The sequence below is a fragment of the Rana temporaria genome, chromosome 2 (genome assembly GCF_905171775.1).
Source record: "Rana temporaria chromosome 2, aRanTem1.1, whole genome shotgun sequence".
Lineage (NCBI taxonomy): Eukaryota > Metazoa > Chordata > Amphibia > Anura > Ranidae > Rana > Rana temporaria.
In genome coordinates, this window is record NC_053490.1 from 339,269,996 (window position 1) to 339,291,136 (window position 21,141).

Below are 21,141 nucleotides of genomic sequence, written 5' to 3' on the forward strand. Positions count from 1 at the left end.
ACGCTTATCATGGCTGCTCTCCTCGGCGTCTCTGCATCTCTCCCTGTCATTTCCGTATTGTGTGTGTGAACTGTGAAGCCAATCTCCTCCCGGCCCCTCCCCTTCTGCCTTGAGTAATACCATTCTCTGCAGCTGCCACAAGAAATATATATTAATTACTTTGATCCCCTGTTTTCGGTCCATCGTGTGTGTGTTTTCTTGAAATTATAATGCTACATACCTTTTTTTCACAGTGTTGCTGTGCAGTCCCTCTGCCAACTTGAATACATCAGAATGGAATCTCAGCTCCTTTCCCTTAGATCGGGAAGGGAAGTATAGGGTGGACACGTGATTGCACAGCTGCACTGTGCGAAGAAGGCATGTAGCATTAAAATTTTAAGAAAACACACACACACACTGTACTAACCGTGGACCTAAAACAGAGAGGATCAAATTAATTAATAGATGTAACTTTACAGTCAAAAATGGGTTCAGAAGCTGAGTTTAGAGGCATTTCAAGCATCAAATGCTTCTAAACGCTGCTAAAAGCGGTAACTTGCATTTAGCCGTGTTTAGTTTAAATGCGTTTTTCATTTTTGCCTATTTTGTAAAAAAAAAAAAAAAAAAAAAAGCTTTTTTTAATTTATTTTTTTAGAAATGCTTCTAAGCGCAAACGCGGCATGTAAATGCAGCAAAACAGACGTTTAAACGTGGGTTACCATCTGCCAAGTTAAATCGTTCAGAAGAGGTTGTAAAAACGTCCCGTGTACATGAAGCCTAAAGCTGATAGGCCAAGTATTAGAAACCGTATTGTAGCTTTAGAACAATGGTTCCCTCTAAATGGGGCTGGATAGCTATTTCAAATGCTCTGTTGAATACCAATGACCACTTGTATAAAGTTTTGAACTGAAACTTTGAAAGTCTGTTTAACTTGGTTTATTGACGGCAATGCAAATCGGGCAGGCACTTTGGGGAAAGCATGAGGCAGTATATTTTTTTTAAGTACAAGTGCAAAGTACTTAAACTCATGCAGATTATAATCCATAATGAGCCAAGCTTTACTAGATAAATTCTAAAATCACAATACAGGTTTGGCTGTAGATTTTATAATAGAGATTTCAGTGCTTGCTGTCTGTACATTGCATTCATGCCATACCCCTCCAAGCACAGTGGGCGTGGTTATCTTTATGCTTCTATGGGAAATGTGTTTGCATTTTGACAATATGCTTTTTAGGAAACACATGTAAATGCCTACAAGCTTTTAAGTTCCGTTCACATGTTGGTGTTCTGAATCGCGGGCGGAATCGGCGCAATTCTGCCCGCGAATGAAAATAGTGGCAAATCGCGGAATGCCCGTGTAATCCCTGTCACTTCCAATGGCACCCGGATCGCTGCACGTTTTTGCTGTAATTCGTCGAGCAGCAATCACAATAAAATTGCTGAAACAGAATCGCGGGATGCCTGTCGCCCAAAAGAAGTTCGCCAAGATGTGACAACAAAGTTAAATGAAAGAAAAACTTTCAGTATAAACTACACAGTAGTGTGCATACTGAAGATAAGAATGGCAAATGCAGATGTGATATTTACCATCACATTGAGGAAGAACATTACTCCAAATTCCATCTACTTGGCAATCTCTGAAATTTCGTCTGCTCACTAAACGATACCTAAAAGCAGAAAAAAAAAAAAAAAAGTTAAAAAAATTATATAGATTGTATTATGAACATAAGAAGTAAAACACTGAGAAGTTACAGTATACCACGCCACTAATCTGTCATTTCAGAAACAGTTTAACCACTTCAGCCCTGGACCATTTGGCTGACAAAAGACCGGGCCACTTTTTGCGATTTGGCACTGTCGTTTTAACTGACAATTTCGTGGTCGTGCGACGTGGCTTCCAAACAAAAATTGAAGCCCTTTTTTTTCCCCGACAAATATAAATTTATTTTGGTGGTATTTGATCACCTCTGTGGTTTTTATTTTTTGCGCTATAAACAAAAATAGAGAGACAATTTTGAAAAAAAAAAGCAATATTTTGTACTTTTTGCTATAATAAATATCCCCAATTTTTTTTAAAAAAATGCATTTTATTTCTCAGTTTAGGCCAATGCCTATTCGTCTACATATTTTGGGTAAAAAAAAAAACGCGATAAGCGGATATTGATTGGTTTGCACAGGGACCCTGATGTAAAGAGGGGAGTTTTGGAGATCCTGATATAAGGAGGGGGCTCTGGGGACCCTTATGCAAGGTGGAGTGACTCTAAAGACCCTAATGTATAGAGGGGAGAACTAATTATGGCGGCGATCTGCAATTTTTATTGTGACTGGGACATTATGGCGGGTACATCGGACACTTGGCGCTATTTTGGGACCATTCACATTTTAAAATGCACGGATTACTGTATAAATGTGACTGGCAGGGAAGGGGTTAACCAGTAGGGACTGGGAAGGGGTTAAGTGTGTCCTAGGGAGCAATTCTAACTGTGTAGGGGCGTGGCTTACTGTGACATGTCACTTATGGCTGCTCCCAATGAGAGGGAGCAGATGATCAGTGTTGTGTCACTAGGCAGAACAGGGAAATGCCTTGTTTACAAAGGCATCCCCCATTCTGCCGTTCCGGGACCCGATCGCGGGACACCGGCGCACATAGAGTCCGCTGGTCCCGCGGGCACGGTCATGGAGACCGTGGCGGGCGCCCACTAGGCAGAAGGTTCAAAGCAACGTATTTACGTTGCTTTGCCTGCCAGAGCCATTCTGCAGACGTAAATGTGTGTGAGGCAGTCGGCAAGCGGTTAAAGAGAATATCCAAGTATGGATAGTTTTATACATATTTACTTTGGTCCAGCCTGGAGCAATGGAGCTTTGCATATACCATAGCTGGCAGATGACTCTGGAAGCTGGAAATCCACTGAAGTAGGACACCACTGCTCCAGTGATTAACATTGCCTCCAGGTCCTGTGTCAAGTAGCTGGCCATCTGTATTATGAACTCAAAAGTTTGGCCGCTCAGCATGGGAGCCAGAGAACGTTTTGCATTTTATGAATGAATGCACAGGTTTATCTGATTGGACAAGTTGCAGAAGCAGGGCAATGACATCACAACTTCAGTGATTTCCAGTGGCCTTGGCCAGCTATGGTATATACATAGTTATAAGCTAGACCACTGTAAATATATATATATAAAACATGTACATCTGAAAGGTTTCTTTAACCACTTAAGGACAGAGCCTCTTTAACCACTTGTCCACCGGGCCTATTTTGGCACTTCTGTTTTTTTAGCAGACACCATAGGGAATAAAATGGCGGTCATTACAACTTTTTTTCTCGCACAGTATTTGCGCAATAATTTTTTGGGGAAAAAACGGTTTCATGAATTAAAAAATGACAAAAACAGTAAAGTTAGCCCAATTTTTTTGTATAATCTAAAGAATGTTACGCCAAGTAAATAGATACCCAACATGTCACGCTTTAAAACTGCGCACACTCATGGAATGGCACCAAACTTCGGTACTTAAAAATCTCCATAGGAGACGCTTTATTTTTTTTTTTACAAAACAGCGTCTCCTAATTCCCAAGGTCCGGGTCAAAGCCCGGGGGAGGGGGGCTCTGGGAACCCTCCTTGCCATGCCCAGCTCTGGACTATATGGTTTCCCACATTCAAGTGAAGCGGCTATCAGCTTTTCATCCAGGCTCCCCATAATTTTTTCAAACTTCTTGGGACTTTTCTGACTCATATATGCAAGTTCGTATAGAGGGAGGACGGAGTCTATCAGTGCCCTCCACCGTGTCACCGTAGGCGGTTTTGGTTGCTTCCATTTAGTCAGTATAGCTTTCCTGGCATAGATGGAGGCACAGGAGATGAACAACCTCTTGTGTGTGTTAGGGGTGACATTGTCGCAGATACACAGGAGGAAAATGAGAGGGTCGACTCCTATGTTCAAACCACCCACTTAATTGACAGTCTGGACTACATCCCCCTAGAACTTCCGTATATTAGGGACAAGACCACACTACATGCCAGAACGAACCCAGCTCCAGAGTGCATTTTGAGCATCTATCAGATTGAGCTGGGTATATTCGACAGCCTCTGAGGGGTGTAGTATGCCCTGTGGAGGAACTTCAGCTGGATGTATCTATCCCTGGCTGAGATCATCAGGGGGATGTATTGCTGGATCCCCTCCTCCCAGTCATCTGCGAGGTTGGGTATATCCTCCTTCCATTTCTGGAAGAGTCTACCCCCTCTGCCCTCATCTGCACAGGAAAGACAGAGTAGAGATCAGGAAACACAGGACCGTGGAAACCAGGTGACCGAAGGAAGCTCAGAGCGTTTAAGGTCTCCTGTATACTGTACCTGACCCTACAGCCAAGGACCTTCTCTCTAGAAACTGTTAAAGTGGGGTTTGTTATCACTTTGCTGTCTGAGGGACCTCAATCCTGGGCCCATCAGTTGTTGGAGCAAAAGAACCCCGCCATCAACACTTTGGACTCATTTTTTAAAGCTATGGCCACCTTATATGATGATCCTCAACGTCCGGCCACCGCGGAGTCGGCCCTCCACGCTCTACGAAAAGGACAGCGCCCTGTAGAGGACTATACGGTGGACTTTCGCAATTGGGCTGCAGACACAGGATGGAACGAGGCCGCCCTCAGGCATCAATTCCGCCTTGGCCTGTCTGAACCTATCAAAGACGAGTTGGCACGAGTGGAGGCTCCTGCCACCTTGGAGGGGCTCATTCAGCTAACCATCCAACTTGACAGGCGCTTGTGGGAGCGACAGTCTGAACGTGCCTGCCGGCCTTCTCACTTACAGCCTATGGCTCCAGCTGCTCACGCGCCCTCCTCTTCAGTCACGTTCAACAGTGGGCCTATGCAGGTTGCTATGGTTCGCCCTGCCCTGACCCCCAATGAAAGACTGCATCGCCGGCAGGCGAACCTTTGCTTCTACTGCGGAGAGGCCGGACATCTTCGCTCCAGCTGTCCAACCCTGGCCCTGTAGATCCTCTTTCCGCAACCTGTTGCATCTCCGAGTCCCGAAATCCTCCTCAACTCACCTGGTGCTCCATGTCACGTTACAGTTGGCAAGAGGGGAGGTCAGATTTCCAGCAATAATCGATTCCGGAGCTTGTAGTTGCTTTATGGACATTTCCGTTGCTAAGGACTACCAGATTCCCCTGCGGAAAAAAGAACAAGGACTTGAGATCTATTTAGCCGATGGATCTACACCTTGCTCAGGGCCTGTCACCCAAGAGACTTTACCTATTTTTGCCTCAACTGATTCTGGCCATCAAGAGTTCCTCTGTCTGGATGTTATTTGTTCACCGATGTTTCCTGTGATCCTGGGACTCCCTTGGCTGCGGGCACACAGTCCACAGATAGACTGGAGCACAGGGAGTAGCACAGGGAGTATCTCCTTTAAATCTGGTTACTGCCATCAGCACTACATAAAACCCGAGACTTCAGCCTCTCCCAGTTGTCTCACCGTCCAGCCAGCCTCTACTTCCAATCCAAATGTTTCCTCAGTTTACCATGATTTCCTAGACGTCTTCGACAAGAAGAAAGCCGATACCTTACCACTGCACCGTCCATACGACTGTCCTATTGAGTTGCTGCCTGGTGCAGAAATCCCCTTTGGGCGAATATTCCCACTTTCAGAGACTGAGCTTGAGACCTTGCGTCAATACATTGACGAAAATCTGGAAAAGAAGTTCATCCGCCCATCTTCCTCTCCAGCCAGTGCCGGAATCTTCTTTGTAGAGAAGAAAGATCATACCCTCCGACCCTGTGTGGATTACAGAGAACTCAATAAAATCACCATCAAAAATCGATACCCTCTTCCTCTCGTTCCTGAACATTTTCAGCGATTCAGTACTGCACGAGTCTTTACTAAATTGGATCTACGAGGTGCCTACAATCTCGTGCGCATTCGGGAGGGGGATGAATGGAAGACCGCCTTTAGAACCCGCTTCGGTCATTTCGAATATCTCGTTATGCCTTTCGGCCTATGCAACGCCCCGGCGACCTTTCAACATTTCGTGAACAACATCTTCAGAAAGTTCCTGGATTACTTTGTTATCGTTTATTTAGACGACATTCTCATTTTCTCTGCCACCTTGGAATTACACAGAACCCATGTCCGGAAGGTACTAGCCACATTAAGGTTGCACAGGCTCTACGCAAAAGCGGAAAAGTGAGAATTTGCATACAATAATTCGGTACACTCCACCACTAACCAGTCTCCGTTTTGGGCAAATTACGGATTTCATCTGTCCTTCTTGCCCAATACCATCCCTGAAGCAACGGTGCCTGCCGTACAAGACAGATTAACCTTTCTCCAAGAAAATTTACAGGTTCTTCAGGAAACTATGCAAAAATCCCAGGAGGACTATAAAAAATACTATGACAGTAGGAAGAAGGAGAGTCCGACTCTGGAAGTAGGAGACAAGGTTTGGCTTTCTACTTTAAACCTTAAACTGTCCTGCCCGTCCCGGAAACTGGGTCCTAGATTCATTGGTCCTTTTGAAATTAAGAAAAAAATCAATCCTGTGGCCTTCGAATTGTCCCTGCCAAACACCTACAAGATTCATCCAGTCTTTCATGTCTAACTTCTCAAACCAGCCATTACCGGTTCCTTTCCTGGAAGAGAACACCCACCTCCGCCTCCAGTTACAGTGGGTGAGGACACGGAATTTGAAGTGGAAGCCATTTTGGATAGTCGGAAGAGAGGTAGGCAAATCCAAAACCTAGTCAAATGGAAGGGCTACTTTCTTGAAGAAAGCTCTTGGGAACCTGCAAAAGATGTTCATGCCCCTAAACTGTTGTCTGAATTCTTCAGAAGGTATCCTGAGAAGCAAGTATGTTTGGGCATCCGGAGGCTGCCCCTGAGGGGGGGGGCACTGTCAGAGAACCAACCGTGAAAGAACTCGCAGACCTGTCTTGCACGGACCTACGAGCACAGTGCGCATACGAGCACATGCCCGCCCATACGAGCATAAGGCGCATGCGCGCGCATACGGGCAACAACACCATAAATACATTGTTCTTTACTGTGCACGCGCCTGCGCCATTACGCATGCAATGCGGGCGGGACTCCTGGCGTCAGTGCCCTATTTAAAGCTTGTTGCAGCAGTCACCAACTGCTGCATGATCTTCAGCCCTTGATGTGATCCTGAATCCTTGTTCCTGTTCTCCTTGTATTCCTGTTGATGACCCGGCTTGCCTGACCAGACTCCTCCGTGCATGACCCCTGGCTTGTCTCTCGGCTTATCCTTGTCCTGTTCCTGTCTGCTCGATCCAGTGTTTTGACCTTGGCTTGTCTTCTGACCTGTTCCAGTCACTTACTGCTTCCTGTGTATGACTACCGGCTCGGCTCCTGACTCCGCCCCTGGGTTTTCCTGTCAGTCCACCTCATCTACTACTTCCGTGGTACCCCTGCCTGACTGCGTATCCTGGTCTACAGCTGATCTCCAACATCTAATCAGCAAGTCGCAGCTGGCAACTCCTGCATATCTGGGCATAGCTCCCCCTGTGTCACCTCCAGGGGGCGTTCTGCACTTAGTCGCAAGGGAAGACCTCTCAGCACTTCGGCCTCTGGTAAGGTATGTGACAGTTATCCAACGGCGCTGTGGCCGTCATTCGGCTATAGCCTGGTCTGCAACTGGTTAAATTCCTACCTTTCTAATAACTTATGTCCATTGATCTCTCACCTACAACATCTGACTAGGCAGTGGATGGATATGCCATTAGACATTATGAGTAGAGTCCATATCCTTAAAATAATGATCTATACCTAAACTATTGTATTTTGTTGCCAATTCTCCCTGTAGGATACCCAAGTCAATTTGTGAACTCATTGGTGCCATTTGTATGGCTTTTTTTGTGGCACCGTAAGTCACCTAGAAAAGCATGGAAGGTTCCAAGATTACCAACTCACGTAGTGGGACTTGCCTTTCCCAACTTGTATTTACACTATTTAGCATCTCAACTAGTGCATATTCATGACTGGTTACACCCCATCCCTGTAAATTCCTGTACCACCAGAGGCAGCCATTGTTTCTTCAATGTAAACTCTTCATGTTATCTACAGGGGCCGAGTACCCCCATGTCTAGGAACCACAATGCTTAACACCACACTTTCCCCATTTAGAACAGTTGTAAACCGTATCACTGAGAATCCTTGACCGTGGTCACCCAGCAACCCCCTTTGGCATAATCCCACCTTAGGTGATCTTGGCTCTTTACCAGATCCACAAAGATGGGCATCTCGTAGGATTAAATATCTATGCCATCTTTTTAATGTACTTTAGGCTTTAAATCCTTCTGAAAGAAGAGTTTAGTTTAGTTTACCTCCCTTCTATATAATTGTATTATTACAAGTTGCATCATGCTGTGCATTCACAATTTGGCTCTCTAGATAATCCTATCTGTATAACTGCTCTGGAAAAAATGCTACATCGGACTGACCCTACTAAAAACTTCTCTCACTTCTACTCCGCACTCAGGACTGATTCTAATCCTAGGTTCGACTCAAACTGCTCAAACTAGATGGCCTTCATTGGATATGCCCTTTGCCAACTCTGACTGGCCTGAATAAAGTGAAACTTACAAGACCTCTTATCTCTTTAGGATGTCAACAGTTTTCTCCATTGCGTCTGGTCTTGTCCCATCGTTCAGGGAATCTGGGAGGAGGTGGGCTCCTTTCTTTGTTCTGCATTGGGTCTTTCTAATTTCCTGCACCCTAAAAATTGCCTCCTGGGAATATTTGGAGACTTGTCCCTTTCTAAATATGCTAAATGTCTACTGCGGATTTCGTGGGCTTTTTTTTTTACACTAAAAAAAGGGTAATTCTATGGTCTTGGCAGGGATCAAACCTACCAGCATTATCCCAGTGGTTTAAAACGTATTAATGCTTCCCTATCTTTAAATAGGCTCACGTTTGAACTGAGAAAAAAACTACATTACTTGATAAACTGTGGGGCAGGTGGTTTTCTAGTCCTTGTACTTTGGCCTCTTCTGGTCCAGACTGTTAAAACATGTTTTATTATTCTATGTGAATATTTCTTATTTTGTACAAGAGTGTGTTGTCCTCTTTCCTGAAGTTTTTTTTTTTTTTTAAAAGCTGTATGTCTTCATATTTCCCGATTGTGGGCCCCTGCAGTTTGTTAAATTTAGCAGTTTTAGTTTTTGATTTTAGGGAAGTTTTCCTGTGTATTTTGTGAAAACTCAACAAAACATATCTTCAATTCCATCTCCTGGAATTACATATACTATGTCCTGAACAAATAGGGATTCTAAACAAATTTTGTTTTCAGGCTGAAAGCACTACGCCAGGGGTAGGCAAACTCAGCCCTCCAGCTGTGGTGAAACTACAAGTCCCTTGAGACATTGCAAGACCCTGACAATAACAGACATGACTCCTATGAGGTATGATGGGATTTGTAGTTTCAACCTGGAGCTGGAAGGGCCAAGGTTGCCTACCCTTCCCTATGCCATAGCCCATCATCCACAGTGTTACCTTGCTTACCAATCCACCCCATTTTCAATCCACAGGGGCACATGCCAAGGGTGCCCCATGTCCCCAATTTTTATTTTGGCTTTGGAGCCCCTGGCACGATATTCACAAACCAGAACTGGATAACAAATGAATTAAGGCAGGCCAAAAATCGTTCAAAGTCAGTTTATTCGCCAACAATCTTTTACTAACTTTGGCGCAACCCCATACCTCAATACCGGTCTTATTCTCTAAACTCAAGCAATTCTCAAATTTATCAGGATTGGTAATAAACAAAACTATAGTTTCACTTGACCCATCTATATTATTTAGTGCAGTGCTGTAAATAATTGGCTACAACAAAAACACATAAAACGCCTTGTGCATTACCATAAAACCATTTATTGGAAAGAAACATGTAGAAATCTACTCACAAACGTAAGTAAAACCAGGCACATCAATGGTCCAAAGATTACAGTCCAATGCGATGTATACGCATGGAGCGAGGTCAACGTGTTTCCAGGGCAGAACCCTCTTCATCAGAGTAAACAGAGGCACACTAATCTACATGAATTTATAGGCCCAATACTATATAGAAAACACCCTGACACTCACCAATATTTTATGTGCATTTAAGAATAGTGGACTGGCTACTCCTTTGCTGATATTTATCGTTTAAGTGGCTGCAACTAATCAACATAGGAATATATAACGTGTGTGCATGAAAAGAAACAGACACAATCATGTGCTCTAGTGTTCTTCGAAAAATACATGCATGTAAAGTAAAAAAAAAAGTTCAGATCCATCTTGCAAAAATTGCCCCTTGTGCTAAAAATAAATCATCAATCCCCATTATTAAACAAAATCCACTTCAACCTTAACCACACAAAGTGTGCTCTCACCTTCGTTAAAATGACCTACACTGTATATTATAAAAGGTCATAAAAACGCTTGCAGAACTCTTAAGCCGCGTACATACGATCGGACATTCCGAAAACAAAACCGGGGATTTATTTCCGACGGATGTTGGCTCAAACTTGTCTTGCATACACACGGTCGCACAAATGGTGTCGGAAATTTTGATCGCCAAGAACGCGATCAAGTACAACACGGGAGGATGGGTGGAGGAGGGTTGGAGTGAGGGGGGGGTAAAGTGGTATCAGAATATGAATATCACTAATCAAGCACAAGAGAATGAAATGTACTTGAATGCACACTTAGATGTTTTTTTTTTCTTGAAAGGTACACTCAAAAATGGTATATATTTTTTTCTCCTTTGTTTTTTTTTTCTCTTCTCTATGATGTCAAGGGCTTTCCATTTGTTTTGCTCGATATGCTGCTTTATTGTTATAATGGTAAATTGCATCCTCGATTATTTGATTCGATAGTTTGGGAAATCCAAGCTTTATTGGAAATCTTTCCTTCTTTTTTGAGACTTGTCTATGACACTGGGTACGAGACCTAAAATGATAAATATAGGCTCTTGGAATGTCCGGGGGATGGGGGATCCAGTTAAGAAAGCTGCAATCTTCTCTACGCTGGAGTGGTACGGGGTAGAGGTGTTATGTAGCCAAGAGACCCATTTGACTAAAGAAACAAAATTAAAATTGGAAAATAAAAAATAGCAAAGTCAATACCATTCTGTCCACTCATCTTACTCCAGAGGAGTGAGCATAATGGTAAAAAAGGATGTGTCGTTTGTATGCAAAGAGTCAAGAATAGATGAATTAGGCCGCTATATTTTTCTGTACTGTTTAATAGAAAATTAACCATATGTACTGGCCAATATCTATATACCCCCACCCTTTAAATGGAGATTCTGTATAACTTAATGGAATTTGTGGTAAACAAGCAAAATATTCCAGTACTAGTGGTTGGAGATTTAAACAAGGTATTAAATAGAACGATGAATAGATTTCCACCAGGGACACAAAGTCCAGGGGAAGGGCCTCTAAATCAATTCTTGGAAGAGGTTGGGTGGTGTGATAATTGGAGGATGAAACATCCAGATGAGCGTCAGTATTCCTGCTTTTCAAGTTCATACTCCACATTATCGAGAATAGATATGGCCCTGGGAAACTATGCAAGTTTACAGGCAATTACTAAAATATATTACCCAAGAGGGGTCTCCGATCACTCTCCTCTGGTGCTGTCGCTTAGAACAGGGAAAAGATGTCCCTTAAATAATTGGAAAATAAGTCCTTTTTGGCTAGAATTGATGGGGAAGCCGGAGGAGATGGGTACAAAACTAAGAGAATTTTTGGACTTTAATTTAGGGACGGCACCAGAGGGAGTGGTGTGGGATGCCTTGAAGGCGTTTCTAAGAGGCCTGTTGATCCAGCAGGTGGCTAAAATCAAGAGGAACTATAGGGAATGGGAAGAGAAAATCAGGGAAGAGGCAGAAAAGCAATATGTGGAAGATCCAACACTGACCAAACAAAGGGAATGGCTAGAGAAGCAGCAGGAGTATAAGCTAGTGGTAAACAGGAAAGTTGAAAATAAGCGCCTATTTCAAGAGCACAGTGCTTTTGCGGAAGGGGAAAGTGTGGGTCGCACATTGGCCCTTTTAGCGAAAATTAATGCAGCGCCGTCCAATATCCCCGCAGTTAGGACGTCAGGAGGTGGGATATCATCTGAAACATCTAGAATAGTGGATACATTTGCATCATATTATAAAGACCTATATAAATCAAAAGGGGGGATGTAAAGATGCAAATGGAGGAGTTTTAGAGAAACAGGAATACCAGTTTTATCGGAGGAAGACAGAAATGCTATAGAAGCCCCAATTACACTGTTGGAATTACAACAGGCAGTCAAAGGACTCTCCAATCAGAAGTCCCCAGGGCCAGACGGCCTACAAGCGGAGATTTATAAGCAATATGGTGAGGTGCTCCTTCCGGAATTATTAAAAGTGCTGAACTGGGCGGTAGAGGGAGGAAGGTTACCTCCCTCAATGTTAGAAGCAACTATTATAGTGATCCAGAAAGAAGGTAAGGACCAGCTAGACACATCATCTTATAGACCGATATCGCTGCTATGTTCAGATGTCAAAATTCTGGCCAAGGTGCTGGCAACGAGAATAAATAAATATATTCAGAAACTTATACATCCAGACCAATCTGGATTTATTCCAAATAGGTCCACGAGTATTAATATTAAAAGGTTGTATTTAAATTTACAGATACCAACAGAGAATACAGGAGATAGATCTATCCTGTCATTGGATGCCACCAAAGCCTTTGATAGCTTAGAGTGGGACTATCTCTGGTATGCTTTGGAGAAATTCGGGTTTGGCCCATTCTTTATTGAATGGATAAAGTTACTGTACAACTCCCCAAGTGCAAAAATAAAAATTAATAATGAATACTCACAATCGTTTGGACTGGAAAGGGGGACTAGTCAGGGATGTCCCCTGTCTCCCCTTCTATTTGCCCTGGCAATTGAGCCATTGGCAATTGTAATCAGATCCAGACATGACATACAGGGGTTCCAGAGAGGGGTAGAGGAGGAAAAAGTCGCGCTTTATGCGGACGACATCCTCCTTTTTTTGGGAGATTCTACAACCTCCCTCAAAACTGCAGTGCAAACAGTAGAAGCGTTTGGACGATTCTCGGGCCTGGTAATAAACTGGGGAAAATCTACACTTTTGCCAGTGGACCCAGCGAGTAGTATGGATGGAGCAGGAATTCCTCAATTAAAAATAGGGGAGAAGATGGAGTATTTGGGAATCGTGGTAACACGAAACCCAGAACAATTCATGAATAATAATTTAGAGCCACTTTTGGGTAAATTTAAAACGCAAAGCGGATATCTGGGGACGTCTTCCACTTTCGGTGGCTGGCCGCAGTAATCTTATTAAAATGATCTGGATGTCACAATTGCTCTATATACTTCATAATTCCCCAGTATGGATTGATAACCTATGGTTTAAAAAGATAGAGACCCTTTTTAGAACTCTAATCTGGAAAAAGGGAAAAGCAAGGATTAGCCTCCAAACGTTGCAGTTACCAACAAACAGAGGAGAGCTGGCGGTCCCACACCCTTACAGTTAATTTTTGGCGGTACAGTTACAGCACCTGGGGGGTGCAGCATAGAGGGAGGAGGAAGTGCAAGTGCAAAAATGATGTTAATAGGGTCCCCACATAGATCTGTAATAGAAACCCTAGAGGCCAACTCTTTTTCGGTAAAAAGCCCAACTCTAAAGATGATTGTAAGAATATGGCAAGCAGGAAAATTGGCTTTGGGCTATAAAGGACCAACAGAATATTCCCCATTGTGGGAAAATAAGAACTTAAAAGAAATCTTGGCCATGGGGAAATTAAAAGAATGGGATAAACGTGGGATAACCAGACTGGTACAATTATATACAGGACGCACATTAAAATCCTTCTCAGAGCTAAGCAGTGAATATCGTATTCCAAACCCCATGTTTTTTACCTATTTGCAGGTTAGACATGCACTACAAGCCCAATTTAAGCTACAGCCGGTAAGGTGGCAAAAGCTTATACATCTCCAAAGATTAATTAAGCCGGGGGTCTTGAAAGGTGATCGGCTTAAAGGAAAAGGGAAGTGAAGTAGGAATAAACAGAGATGGGAGGAGGATGTTGGTCTCATAACGGATGATCAATGGGATAGGATATTGGAACTGGGGACAGTGGTCTCATTAGCTCCATCACAAAGGGTCTCCCATTTATTTTTGATCCACAGGGTTTACTATACCCCCAAGAAATTACATAGTTTTGGAAGGAAGTCAGATGATAAATGCCCCAGATGTCAAAATACAGGTGACCTTATACACATGATGTGGAAATGCCCAAAATTGTATAGATATTGGGTTAAGATCTTGGACATTATAAATGCAACCTTTGGGACTACTCTGGAACTCAAGGCCAGGGTATGCCTATTGGGTTGCATCGAGGAGAGTACGGGGCGGAGGGACACATTAGAAGCAGTTATAAGATGCCTGTTCCAGGCGAGGAAATTGATAGCATTACATTGGCAAGCACAAAATCCACCCACAGTAACGGAATGGGTTAATGTAATAAATAACACAATAGGGAAGGAGAGGGGAACATGGATTAGACGGGAAAATCTCAAAAAAATTAATGCAATATGGGAGCATTGGTTGAGTAAAATAGGCCGCTCACTCTAATTTAAGAAAAAGGAAAATAAACCTGTAAAGGACAAATTAAGAATGAAATATGGAAAAAAAATGTATATGCACTTTAGAAGTAGTAGAGGAGGGAGGAGGGAGGGGGGGGGGAGGGGAGGGAGGGGAATGGGATTAATGGATATTTTGGGTCTATATAACTAAATGTTTTGTATGTACACGAAATGTATGGATTGTAATATATGGATATGCATCCTTTTCTATTTGTATGGGAAAAAAATAAAAAAAAGTATTGAAGTTAAAAAAAAAAGTACAACACGTACGACGGCACTATTAAAGGGAAGTTCGATACCAGTTGTGTTAGTAGAAGTTTGGTGAGAGACGATTCGCGCGGTTCAGCCTTGTGCTTTTCAGTCCATTACAAAGTGACGAATGTGCTATCTCCATTACGAACGCTAGTTTTACCAGACCGATCGCTTCTGTCTCGTACTTGATTCAGAGCATGCATGGAATTTTGTGTCGGAATGGTCTACACACGATCGGAATTTACGAGAACGGACACTGTTGACGGAAAATTTGAGAACCAGCTCTCAAATTTTTGTTGTCGGAAATTCCGACAGAAAATGTCCGATGGAGCATACACACGGTCGGAATTTCATACAAGCTCCCATCTAACATTTGTTGTCGGAAATTCCAATTGTGTGTACGCGGCATTACAGTGTTTGTTTTTAATAAAGAAGTTTTATATTATGGCAAAGTCATATACACTCACATGTAATCGTGCACTATGACCCTTAGTGCACAGAAGTAAAGTTAATTTTCCATATAAAATCCACCAGGTACCAGTGTATTCTCTTTACCCACCATTACGATATTTAGAAATACCCTTGCAATGATAAAAACTGTCAAGTACCACTGCTCTGCCTGAGAAGCTCAGTTCTCTTTCTGTAAGGAGGTGATGAGATCACCCAGCTTTGCCCTACTAGTTTTGTCATGCCACTTCCTCTGAGGCTCTGGAATGGGGTCAGCCATGTTCTTATCCTGTCTATAGTTTACCATTTCCCTAGTTACTCTGATGCCATTTGGCGCACACTGTGCCACATTTAGAATACACTTTTGCAAAATCTGCACCAGTTTCTCTTTCTGTATGCCAAATGAGGTCTTACTTGGCTCTACTTTCAAAAGATACAAATTGACAATATTTTATTTAGAATTAGGCAAACATATCCTATGTGCCACAATTGAAAAGCAGCATCACTGTCACTGTCAGAACCAAAAGAGCAAAGAGTAACATCACTTTTGTGTGTGTGTGTGGGGGGGGGGGGGGGCATTCAAATAGAATTGCAACACAAGTCATACTATAAAAATTATCTTTTTTATTCTGCAGCACTGTAATTTTCTGTAAAATGCAATATAATATTGCAACCTGAAGGCATTCTGTACGCAAATGGTATACAGAACAAGTGGCAAGTGGTTAAAGGGCAGCAGATCCTGCAACTTTCCTCATTAGAACCCTGCACGTGCAGCAGATGACTGGCAGTTATAAAATTACTTCCATTCACACTCAATTGGCACATGGACAAAAGACAAACAGCTATTTATTCAGAACAAAAAGGTAGAACTCAGCAACACAATTTGTTAAAATCCTTTCAATGTACATAGATCACCCTGGGAGGAATATTTTTATACGGTTTTTTTAACAAAAGCGGAGTTACTCTTTCAGTATATGGTAGCGCAGGAGTTTTTGTTATAAAAAAATTTCCAATCGGCCCAATAGACTTGAACAGCCCCAGAGGTGCACAGATATAGGCAGACAAGTCCCCTTACATCCACCCAACCATAGGGATGTATTACTTTTTTGACCTTTGTAATCATGGGTCAAACAATAAGCAGACGGACTGCATGTATGAAAAGGCTGTATACTGTATGTACTTTTAAAAACTGGCCAAAAAAAAAAGTATAGCAATGTAGCTACAGCCAATCAAGTCTTCTGAAAAAACATTTTTTTAAAAGCACTTTTAAAAGTGTTCTCCTTTTTAATAACAAGTTGTTTTTAAGACTTACCCTTCATTGCATGTATAGGTCACTCTAGAGCCAAATAAAAAGTCTGTAGCCTCCATGTTTCCATTTTCCACTTCTCCAGGATTTCCACATGATCTGCCTGCCAGTAAAATATATCAATTCAAAAACACTATTGTATACAAAATCAATGAATATTGTCAAGCTGTTCAATCAGAATACACAAGAGTACATTGTTAGCTGTCCATGCAATTATTTTTACAAAGCAGAGTAAGAAAATGATATACTTACGTTGACAGAATACTTCAGGTTCCGACCATGTATAGTCCTCTAAGCAGGTTAATAAACTCTTTTTGCCAGTAACCCGTGTATAGCCTGGCCTACACCCATAGGACACTGTTGCATTAGGAAGAAAGATATTCTGATTAAGAGCACCTGGTTTAGGCTCTGCATATGAGATTCGTTTTGGGAGACCACAAGCTCCTAAATAAAAAAAAAAAAAAAAAAAGACAAAACAGATGACATAGAAGACAATTACCACTTGTTCAACTATTAAGGCACGTATACACTTCAAAAAAATCATGCAAACATTTTCGGTCTTCGCATAGTGTGCACACAACTTTCTACAGCCGGTTCCGACCTTCTGAATGAAAATTTCCAAACGGATAAGCTCCAAAATGTTTCTCTTACGGGAACAGAACGAAACATTTGTTTAATGTAACGAAACAAAAACAAAAAAGAAAAAAAAGCCTTTGTTGCTAGAGAATTTTCATACAAATTTTCCTTCAACGGTTCCAATTTACTGTGAAACAACAAGGAAAATCGGATGATCATTCACCCGATTTTCTTATACTGTGTACCCCAATTTAGTCTGCATTCATACCCGAGCAGAGTGTAATCAAAAAGTATTCCTGGTGATTTTGAAGAGTTTATTCAGACAATTTACAGGTGTTTGACAAGCATTTTTGGTATAGGTAATGAACCACAAGAAGAAGGGATAACAAAGTGTTGCTATTCTTCAGGTGTTTCCACCATCCCAAATTGGTAGAAATAAGCCCTAAAAGGGGGACTTTACAGGCAAACAAAGCCCAAAATTTATAAAAATATAATATTTATTAGAAAAAGGGGTTTACATTTTTTTTTAAATGTCATCTGAGATGCAAACATAAAAATATGTCAAGCACACCAATAGTCTGCACAGTATACATTAAATTGGTATGAAACATCAATTTAAACATGCATTATACACTTTATGCAATGAAGAAGAGTATTGCTCCTTGAGCCTGACATGCTTCGGAAATACCAATTCCTTCTTTGGAGGCTCTTGGCAGGAGGCAAATACTAGTATTTTACACATGGAATCTCTGCCTGAGTTTGTTTTTCTGTTTCATTCCAGAGTATATATGTATTTTCTTCCTACCAAGAGCCTCCAAAGGAAGAATTGTCAGACTCAAGGAGCAATACTCTTCTTCGTTGAATAAAGTGTATAATGCATGTTTAAATTGATGTTTCATACCAATTTAATGTATACGGTGCAGACTATTAGTGTGCTTGACATTTTTTTTGGCTTTGTTTGCCCGTAAAGTCTTGCTGTACTGGGGGGTACTTATGCCCTTTTAGGACTTATTTCTACCTTTCTGACAAGCATTTATGCATGTGTATCAAGGTTCAAGAGTTTATTTTCTGGGCTGGACAATGAGAGGGGAGCAGTTCTATAGAAGGAGTGGAGATGTTTAGGCATAAAAACATGCACAAAAATGTGCATAACACAACATTTGAGGGGCTCCGACTGTAGTCTATGGACCAAAAATACCTGAAGAAGCTCAAAAAAAAAAATCATGTACTTTTCTGAGTGTTCAGCATAGGGTGACTGAGACTACAAGTGTGAACCAGGACAATACACAGCATGCAGAATCTCTTGCTTTCTAAGTCAGACAGAGAAAAAATAAGCATTAAAAACAGATGAATGTGGAATAACAGACATTAGTTAGCAGTCATATCCTCTTTCATCTTGTTTGTGTTTGTATTATTACCCTCGTGTTTTTTTTAAGTCACTAGATCATGTAAAATGTGCCTTTTCCGATTATACAATGATTTCATTTTTAGTAGGATTTGCAAATTTGCTTTTGGTCACATGTTTCAACCTTACCCAATCCTATGAGATTAGATTTACAACACCAAGAAAAAAAAATGCCGATATAAATCCAAAAGATTTTTAAAACCAAATTCCTTATTTTAAATTGGGCATGATCTGTCTAAAACATAACAATTTATCCTTTTTTGGCCTAAAGTAGATACATTCAAAAGTTGATAGAGTCACTATTTTTCTGGGTTCATTTATACCAGGTAAGTCAAGATGTGTTGATCGGTGAAATTAACACAGTCCCCAATGCAAGAACACATAGAAAACAACTGTTTCTATGTGTCCTGTTCACACCACACAGATGCTCTGGTGTGTACTGCATAATAAGGCAAGGTCTGAATTTTCATGCAATGTGCAACAACAAATACATTTAAAAAGGCAGCATAGCGCAAGTGCACAACGCACACCAGCATGCCCACTTTATACTCACCATACTGTGCGCCCACTGGTGTGAATGGGCCCTAAACTTTACACAGTGTAAGATTGGGGTTATTAGACTCCAGCGATAGATGTTTTCCAGTGAGTACACCAATCTAAGACTGAGTTTAAGGGCCTGGTAGCCCACTTTTATTTAAAAGCACAAAAGTTCACAAATACAATAGCAGCCCTCGCATGGGGTTTCACCATTCCTGTATCTTGCCAAATAAACAGTTTAGCCTCCTGGCTGTCATATTTGCTATCCGGCTGTTTCAGGCCTTTAGCCTAGGCCCCAGTTCTATTCCTCAGAACAAACAGTTTCCCAGAGTTAAGCACACACATAGCTTACTCCTATCATCGTCTTGCTGCTCAATCATTAAGGACATCTGCCTCCTGCAGACATACACACAGCCTCTGACCCCACTGGGGCCCTGAGCCATAGTCAGAGTACAACTAAATAGCCCAACACACAGCTGTGCAATCAGCATGACTTTCTTTCCAAAATATGGCGTAAACAAGCAATCTTGCACATAGCAGAGAGTCCTACCCTCACAACAGGTATAAATTTACAATCTGTGTGGCTATCTCCTCCTCCGTTAGCCTTTAGACAATCCCTGACAACACTCTTCTTCAATAAAGCCTACCTAAAAACTCTCTACTTTCCCCATCAGATCATCCCTTACAGGATTACCCTTTGTACCACTTGCTCCTGCATTTTAGATTGTAAGCTCCCATGAGCTGGGCTCTCCTAACCCTTTTGTTATAAATGTTTGATCTCCCTTTATTTTGTAAAAAAAACTGTGCAAACTGTTGGCCTATAGTTAAATCCTTTAGACTAGGTTCACTTGAGCTTGGGTTTCTTCACCTTGAGCCTTTTCAGGTACAAGGAGAAAAGGCAAGAAAACTCATAAAAAGGCATGTTTTTTCAGGCGCTCCCACACAACTCTGCTTTGAGAAGCAAGATGTTCAGGTGTGAACAGACACCATAGGATACAAGAGGAATCCTCATGTTGAATGTTGAAGCCAATCTGAAAAAAAAACACTTCAAATACCTCAGGTGTGAACTAAGCCTATAGCTGTAAGCATTCTTTGCTGTATCTAAAGCAAAAATAAAGTTTTGGCTAGAAATACACTTTGAAGAGTAGCTGCAGACAAACAAATACATACTGTATATGTGCAAACCTTTTAACTTGCCAAAAGATTTGTCATTGTTAAATGTTGCCACCTGTCACATTGCCTGGGCAAATAGGTGACACCTACTGTATGTTTTCTGGTTCAGCTTTGCAGCTTCTTGTGTTACCTCTGATTTGGGAATCAGGCTTTTCTACAGCCAGTAAACTCACCAGCATGTTATCTTATGTGTCCATGCACACATAGGCTATTATCAGCATTTTTTGGCAAGGGAGTTTTCTGTCTGGAAAAATGTCCAGAGCTACTGCGTTTGAAGAGGAGTTTTTCAGTTGTATAATCGCTCCAAAGCTAAAAAAAACGCTGCCAAGCAAGGCAAAACGTGGCTATCCAGTGTTATCTTATGTGTCCATGCAAACATAGGCTATTATCAGCATTTTTTGGCAAGGGAGTTTTCTGTCTGGAAAAACGTCCAGAGCTACTGCGTTTGAAGAGGAGTTTTTCAGTTGTATAATCGCTCCAAAGCTAAAAAAAACGCTGCCAAGCAAGGCAAAACGTGGCTATCCAGTGTTATCTTATGTGTCCATGCAAACATAGGCTATTATCAGCATTTTTTGGCAAGGGAGTTTTCTGTCTGGAAAAACGTCCAGAGCTACTGCGTTTGAAGAGGAGTTTTTCAGTTGTATAATCGCTCCAAAGCTAAAAAACGCTGCCAAGCAAGGCAAAACGTGGCTATCCAGCATTTTTAAGCCTCAAGATTTTTTGGGAGAATAGTTTTACTAAAAACAACAATGTAAAAATACAGCAAAACTCAAGTTTTTAACACAGCATACTAAAGCTAAAGCCACTGGGCATTTTT

General features: G+C 41.8%; 1 protein-coding gene across 5 annotated transcripts in view; it reads right to left on the minus strand.

Annotated features, from left to right (window-relative positions):
* Positions 1-21,141, minus strand: part of LOC120928427 (CUB and sushi domain-containing protein 1-like) — a 368,880-nt gene that overhangs the window by 220,272 nt on the left and 127,467 nt on the right. For all 5 annotated transcript variants that reach the window (XM_040339531.1, XM_040339530.1, XM_040339527.1 and 2 more), the window contains exons 4-6: positions 16,886-17,077; positions 16,640-16,736; positions 1,567-1,646 (exon numbers count right to left, since the gene is read on the minus strand). In XM_040339531.1, coding sequence (XP_040195465.1) covers positions 1,567-1,646; positions 16,640-16,736; positions 16,886-17,077 — 369 coding nt within the window. The remainder of the gene's footprint in view (positions 1-1,566; positions 1,647-16,639; positions 16,737-16,885; positions 17,078-21,141) is intronic.